Source organism: Aplysia californica, unplaced genomic scaffold (assembly GCF_000002075.1).
Source record: "Aplysia californica isolate F4 #8 unplaced genomic scaffold, AplCal3.0 scaffold00578, whole genome shotgun sequence".
NCBI classification, from domain to species: Eukaryota; Metazoa; Mollusca; class Gastropoda; order Aplysiida; family Aplysiidae; genus Aplysia; species Aplysia californica.
The window spans coordinates 374,831-382,825 of NW_004797848.1; the positions used below are offsets into that span (position 1 = coordinate 374,831).

The following is a 7,995-nucleotide window of genomic DNA, read 5'->3' on the forward strand; positions in this document are numbered from 1 at the left end:
GTTTCGCCTCGTGGGCTTCCTCAGGAGCAACTGAGAGAAAAACTAAACGAGCGCTGTATACTAGCAGGGAAATGGGCCTAACAAAGGGGGTCTTAGGGTTACGTGTGGTTACAGACTAGACGGAAGTGACTAAGTGAGTACCAGGCCAATGGGCTAATTATAAAGAAATTGATGCAAGTCATCAAGGATATCAATTGTATCTCTACAAGAGGCTGACAGGAAGTTAATTGTGTGAACGTGTGATGAAAGAGGAAAATGTATAGAGGCATCCCAGTTGCCCATCATATTGCCTTTCTCACCCTCCATCAGAGTACAAGCCACGAACAAACATTCCCCACCCCCCTCTATCCTGGGCTAGCCTCTAGATTTTATTCCATGACTCCCCACCTTTCTGGTCATCCGTTTCTGTCATTCCTTGGCGAACAATAAACTCTCGCTAACATCTAAACCACTTCTTTTTAGTTTAGTTTTGGTAAGAGTTTTACGGCACTTGCAACACAATCAGGTCGTATAGGTGCCGAAGCTTAGAGCTGTTACAAGAGAGAAACAAACATAAAAAAGAAGGAGGGGAGATAAGGACGATAAATGTTTGATAGGAAAAAAGTAGCAAACAACAGCAGAGCACCCGCCAACCACCCACACACCAGAGCACCCACCAACCTCCCACACACCAGTGCACCCGCATACCACCCACACAGCAGTGCACCCGCCAACCACCCACACACCAGTGCACCCGCCAACCACCCCACCCACACAGCAGAGCACCCGCCAACCACCCACACAACAGAGCACCCGCCAACCACCCACTTCTCCTCTCTCCCTCCAGGTTTCCTCCCTCCCACCTCTGGCACAGCGGTGGTCAACGGCTACGACATCCGGTCCAACATTGACCAGGTTCGAGAGACGCTGGGTCTGTGCCCACAACACAACATCCTGTTTGACCTGTTGACCGTTAGGGAACACCTGTACTTCTTCGCCAAGGTAAAGGAGGGATTCACTATGGTTGTAGTTGGTGGCTTCTGTAGGATAGTAATAGAGGGATTCACTATGGTTGTAGTTGGTGGCTTCATTAGGATAATAGAGGGCTTCACTATGGTTGTAGTTGGTGGCTTCATTAGGATAGTAATAGAGGGGTTCACTATGGTTGTAGTTGGTGGCTTCAGTACTATAGTAATAGAGGGCTTCATTAGGATAGTAATAGAGGGCTTCATTAGGATAGTAATAGAGGGCTTCATTAAGGTAGTAATAGAGGCATTCATTAGGATAGTAATAGAGGGCTTCATTGGGATAGTAATAGAGGGCTTCATTAAGATAGTAATAGAGGGATTCATTATGGTAGTAATAGAGGGATTCATTATGGTAGTAATAGAGGGATTCATTAGGATTGTAATAGAGGGATTCATTAGGATTGTAATAGAGGGATTCATTAGGATTGTAATAGAGGGATTCATTGGGATAGTAATAGAGGGATTCATTGGGATAGTAATAGAGGGATTCAGTATGATCATAGTAGACAGCATTTGTACAAGGAGAGCTTCAGTATGGTAGTAGTAGTTAACATTTGTTTTGCGCAAATCCACGCTCAACAGCTAGCTCTAGGAGCTTCACAATCTATACTATTACCCCAGCAGACCTGAGAGCATTCTGAAACAACCTCAACTTCCTGGGAATCATACAGTGCAAGCAGCCATTTTATATGCGCTAAAACACTAACAAACTGACAAGATCTTTCGCCGTCTATGGCCGGGTACCCATTCCCACCTGGGTGAAGTGAGGAAAATTTGTGTAAAGTGACTTTCCCAAGGACGCTTGAACCCGCAACCTCACGATGGCGAGTCCAGTAGCTAGCCACTAGACCACAAACATAACAAGCTAACCACTAGAACAAACACAGCAAGCTAACCACTAGAACAAACACAACAAGCTAACAACTAGAACAAACACAACAAGCTAACCACTAGAACAAACACAACAAGCTAACCACTAGAACAAACACAACAAGCTAACCACTAGAACAAACACAAACACAACAAGCTAACTACTAGAACAAACACAACAAGCTAACCACTAGAACAAAAACAACAAGCTAACCACTAGAACAAACACAACAAGCTAACCACTAGAACAAACACAAACACAACAAGCTAACTACTAGAACAAACACAACAAGCTAACCACTAGAACAAACACAGCAAGCTAACCACTAGAACAAACACAACAAGCTAACCACTAGAACACCGACATTTCACACGGTCCCTTCTATCTCTGAAATATTTTGTATACCTATTGCACTTGCCGTAGTAAACTAAAATTTCCCCACCAAGTTTAATACGTATTTTATTCATTCATTCATTCATTCATTTATTCATTCATTTATTCATTCATTTATTCATGTTTATATTGATTTATTGATTTACTTGTTCATTTTTGTATGTTTGTATTTATTTATTAATGTTTATCTCTTTGTTTGTTTAATTATTCATTCATTCATTCATTCATTCATTCATTCATTCATTCATTCATTCAAGGTTTTTTTTCATTCATTGATTTATTTATTTATCCGTTCATTTGTTATTTTACTCAGTTTTATTTATTTGTTAATGTATATATCTAAGTAATTATTTATGTATTTATTTATTCATTCATATTTTTGCTTTACTATCCTTCCGTGCTCCCACTATGAGATCTACAAAAGTGTCGTTGTATCCACCTCTCCCCCCTGTGAGATATACATATATAACAGTGTCGTTGTATCCACCTCTCCCCACTGTGAGATATACATATATAAAAGTGTCGTTGTATCCACCTGTCCCCACTGTGAGATATACATATATAACAGTGTCGTTGTATTCACCTGTCCCCACTGTGAGATATACATATATAACAGTGTCGTTGTATCCACCTCTCCCCACTGTGAGATATACATACTGTGAGATATACATATATAACTGTGTCGTTGTATTCACCTGTCCCCACTGTGAGATATACATATATAACAGTGTCGTTGTATCCACCTCTCCCCACTGTGAGATATACATATATAAAAGTGTCGTTGTATCCACCTGTCCCCACTGTGAGATATACATATATAACAGTGTCGTTGTATTCACCTGTCCCCACTGTGAGATATACATATATAACAGTGTCGTTGTATTCACCTGTCCCCACTGTGAGATATACATATATAACAGTGTCGTTGTATCCACCTGTCCCCACTGTGAGATATACATATATAACAGTGTCGTTGTATTCACCTCTCCCCACTGTGAGATATACATATATAACAGTGTCGTTGTATCCACCTCTCCCCACTGTGAGATATACATATATAACAGTGTCGTTGTATCCACCTGTCCCCACTGTGAGATATACATAATATATAACAGTGTCGTTGTATCCACCTCTCCCCACTGTGAGATATACATATATAACAGTGTCGTTGTATCCACCTCTCCCCACTGTGAGATATACATATATAACAGTGTCGTTGTATCCACCTCTCCCCACTGTGAGATATACATATATAACAGTGTCGTTGTATCCACCTCTCCCTACTGTGAGATATACATATATAACAGTGTCGTTGTATTCACCTGTCCCCACTGTGAGATATACATATATAACAGTGTCGTTGTATCCACCTCTCCCCACTGTGAGATATACATATATAACAGTGTCGTTGTATCCACCTCTCCCCACTGTGAGATATACATATTATATAACAGTGTCGTTGTATTCACCTGTACTTTTGCCCCTGTGTGTGACTTCAGGTGAAAGGAGTCAGTGACGACATGGACACTGTCATAGCTGACATCATCAACGACGTGTCCCTGACCGGCAAAGAGAACTGCCAGGCCCAGCACCTGTCCGGTGGTCAAAAGAGGAAGCTGTCTGTGGCCATCGCTCTCATCGGAGGCTCCAAGGTCAGCCAAGTCTTTTGTCCGGAAACGTTTTCTTTGTCTCCAGACGAGGGAAACCCTCAACGCCAGGAGGCGCTCTTTTGGGTTCTCGGCGAGACTGTTGTTCTCGTAGACATTTTATACATATACATATTAAATATATATATATATATATATATATATATATATATATATGTATATATATATATATATATATATATATATATACATACATAATACCGTGTTTTACGTAATCTCAGGTCGATTAATTTTTAAAATGTGATGTCTTTTTTATGTATTGCGCATTGAGCATTTTGTAGAAACAACTAGTATACTCTTCAAAAAAAGAAAAAAGAAACGCATAACCAAGTACATGCGTTTTTGTGTTAATAAAATCAGTCAAGATGAGGTTTTGTGCATGCTAGTTTTTTTCCCACATATGTGTGACTTGTTGTCTTGAACTTTTCACAACAAATTTCATCGTTTACTCGCAGGTAAGCGCAGCCTGAGCTGTTGAATTGTTTGAAGGTTGGGTGTTATAAGAGCTCACAACTTGTCTAATTTTGTGAGTAGTTGCATAAAATTTTGCGTGTGAGTTCATTCACTGGGTGGCTATATTATAATGGGCAGAAAAATTGAAAAAAACACACGATTTCATGACTTGTCCGTTCAGTGATACGCCATGCCACGACTAACGATAGAAGAGCGAAACCTGGCTATTGGACGTTTGCAAGCCGGAGAAAGCCAAACTGATGTTGCAACACATTTCAACGTGTCACAGTCTACCATCAGCCGACTTTTTGCAAGGTATCAACAGTCCAACTCCACTGCCGATCAACCGAGAAGTGGACGGTCAAGGACAACAACTCGAACCCAGGATCGCTTTATTCAGCTTCATCACCTGTGGGGATCGTTTTGTGTTTGCCTCTTCAACGGTCAAAGTACTTCAGAGTGTCATCAGACTGTAAACAACCGTCTCCGAGAAAGAGGGCTCCGCGCATATCGACCTGTTTTAAGGACATTGTTGACGGACCAGCAACTTTTGCATTCTATCTCTGTGTCCAGGTGGTGACGTCATTCTATCTCTGTGTCCAGGTGGTGACGTCATTCTATCTCTGTGTCCAGGTGGTGACGTCATTCTATCTCTGTGTCCAGGTAGTGACGTCATTCTATATCTGTGCCCAGGTGGTGATCCTGGACGAGCCCAGCTCAGGCATGGACCCGGCAGCTCGCCGACAGATGTGGGACGTCCTGCAGAGACACAAGAGAGGCCGGACCATCGTGCTGAGCACACACGCCATGGACGAGGCGGACACTCTGGGGGACAGGATCGCCATCATGGCCGAGGGGGTGCTCAAGTGTTGTGGGACCTCCATGTTCCTGAAGAAACTCTACGGTCAGTGGTTGGGGGGGGGGGGGAGGGAAGGATGCTCAAGTGTTGTGGGACTTCTATGTTCTTGAAGAAACTTTACGGTCAGTGGCGGGATGGGGTGAGGGGGGAGGGGGAGGAGGGGGAAGTGGTGCTCAAATGTTGAGGGACGTCTATGTTCCTGAAGACTCTCTACAGTCAGTGGGGGTTGGGGGATGGAGGGTGAAGGACCTCCGTGTTCTTGAATAAACTTTACGGTCAGTGGGACAGGGTAGGGTTAAGCAGTTTTTTAAAGAAATTTAACCCTTTGAACCCTAGCCACCGGTACACTGACGGTGTATAAAACTGTCCGTATGTCACGGGTACACTGACGGTGTATAAAACTGTCCGTATGTCACCGATACACTGACGGTGTATAAAACTGTCCGTATGTCACCGGTACACTGACGGTGTATAAAACTGTCCGTAGGTCACAGGTACACTGAAGGGTATGGAATGTGATTCTGACGATCACATGAATGTTATTAATGTATCGCTCAGGAGCTCAGGCTGAGGGGTACGGTAGCCCCAGGAGTTCAGGGGTCAAAGGGTTCATGGATGATGGGTGAGAAGTTTGTGGTGTGGGAGTGGGCTAAGGTTAGTGGGAGATTTAGAGTTAGTGACAGGAACTTGGTAAATGTGGTACGCACTTTTGGTAAGACCAGTCTTGAGGCTTGTTCATGTCTTAGTTTCTTTCTTTCTTTCTTTCTGCCTGACTTTCTTTCTTTCTATCTTTTTTTTTCTTTCTTTCTATCTTTTCTTCTTTCTTTCTTTCTTTCTTAATTCTTTCTTATATTCATTCATTCATTCCTCCTTCCTTTCTTTCTTTCTTTCTCTCACTTTCTAGTTTTCTTTATCCTTACATTCTGTTGTTTATGTGGTAATTCTTTTCTTTCTGTCTTTCTTTCTTTCTTTCTTTCTTTCTATCTTTCTTTCTTTCTTTCTTCCCCTCTTTTTTTCTTCCACTTTCACGCGTTCTTTATCCTTGCCTTCTGTTGTCTGTTACCATTGTTTTCCTTTCATCAGGCGCGGGTTACCACCTGATCATCGTGAAGGGAGAGGGGTGCCAGGTGGAGGAGATCACAGACATTGTCCGCTCCATGGTGCCGGGCAGGTGGGTCAACAAAGTCATGTCACTTTTGTCCTAGGTGTCAGCCACTCAGTGTCGAGGGGGAAAGTGGTGGTTGTCTTAAACAGGTGGATGTCTTCCACACTGGCATTCTAATGTAGGGGAAAACACACAAGGGAGGGGGGGGGGTTGTTGTTTGTGCAGGTATTTGTCTTACACAGGTGGCGCTTCAAGCAAGTTGGACTGTACAGATAACAAAGGAAGGGGCCAAGATAAAAACAGGATAAGACCATTTTTAAAAATAATCAGGGAACTAGTATTTGACTTACAACAATATCTGCGGTTGAAATCATTCAAATGAAAGAAAAAAAGAAAAGAAAACAAGTCAGTCACTCACAATCTGTATTTTTGTGACAGTAAATCACGCAACAAGAAGAGAAGTGGAGAATGTGACGAGTCGCGGTAGGATTATTGTGACACAGTCTGCTTTTTCTCTTGACCTCTCCAGTTCTTAGTTCGAGCACAAAAATACACATACACTCAATACTGGCTATATTAGTGCAAAGAAAAGGTGGGCTTGACAAAAGGAAAGACAAGAAGTAGGCCATAACAGTGGCACCCACAAACCCCCCTCGTTAATTGTTATAACTGATGCACCCACAAACCACCCTCGTTAATTGTTCTAACTGACGCACCCATTAACCACCCTCGTTAATTGTTCTAACTGACGCACCCACAAACCACCCTCGTTAATTGTTCTAACTGACGCACCCACAAACCACTCTCGTTAATGGTTTTAACTGACGTCAAGAATCCCAAACTTTGGAACAATGTATGTACATGATTGCTATCCCAGGATCATTTTACAAAATACATATTTTTAAAAATTTGCTAAACGATGTGATGATTACTCCAGATTGAATCAAAACGAAATGTCCGCAGTGAATACGAGGAAGAAGTCGGCTCAGAAATCAGCTACTCCCTCCCGGCCGATCAGAGCGCGCTGTTTCCCTCACTGTTCACCGAGCTGGACAGTCGCCGGGACAAGCTGGGCATCTCGGGGTTCGGAACCAAGGCTACCACCATGGAAGAAGTGTTCCTGAGGTGAGTGGTTGGGAACTACATGGAGGAGGTGTTCCGGAGGTGAGTAGTTGGGAACTAGAGGTGTTGTTCCAGAGGTGAGTAGTTGGGAACTAGATGTGTTGTTCCAGAGGTGAGTAGTTGGGGACTAGAGGTGTTGTTCCAGAGGTGAGTAGTTGGGAGTTACCACCTTGGAGGAGGTGTTACTGGGGTGAGTACAGCAGCTAGTGCTTGACGAGGCCCACGTGCGACGCGCACAGGTAAAAACAATCAGGAAACGAGAAATGCAGTTTTTGGGATACTTGAATAGACATAAAGATCTTGAACATTTAGCTCCTACTGGCAAAATTAAATGCAAACGAGGCACGGGTAGGCCCAGAGCAACCTACCTAGGGAACCGAAACTAATTGGTAAAGGGGGAAAGATCAGGGAAACGTAGCTTTTTTAAGAGCATCCAAGCAAAGGAATGAATTGAGAACCATAATCGCCGATGTCTATCGCAGATCTGGCACTGGATGATGATGTACAACGGGGGGTGG

General features: G+C 43.1%; 1 protein-coding gene across 1 annotated transcript in view; it reads left to right on the top strand.

Moving 5' to 3' along the window:
* The window catches only part of LOC101850595 (ATP-binding cassette sub-family A member 3), a gene marked incomplete in the record, with an annotated part of 60,726 nt that overhangs the window by 19,171 nt on the left and 33,560 nt on the right, over positions 1-7,995 (top strand). Inside the window, 5 exon segments of the mRNA XM_035972104.1 lie at positions 817-981; positions 3,771-3,923; positions 5,085-5,295; positions 6,334-6,421; positions 7,319-7,480. Coding sequence (XP_035827997.1) covers positions 817-981; positions 3,771-3,923; positions 5,085-5,295; positions 6,334-6,421; positions 7,319-7,480 — 779 coding nt within the window.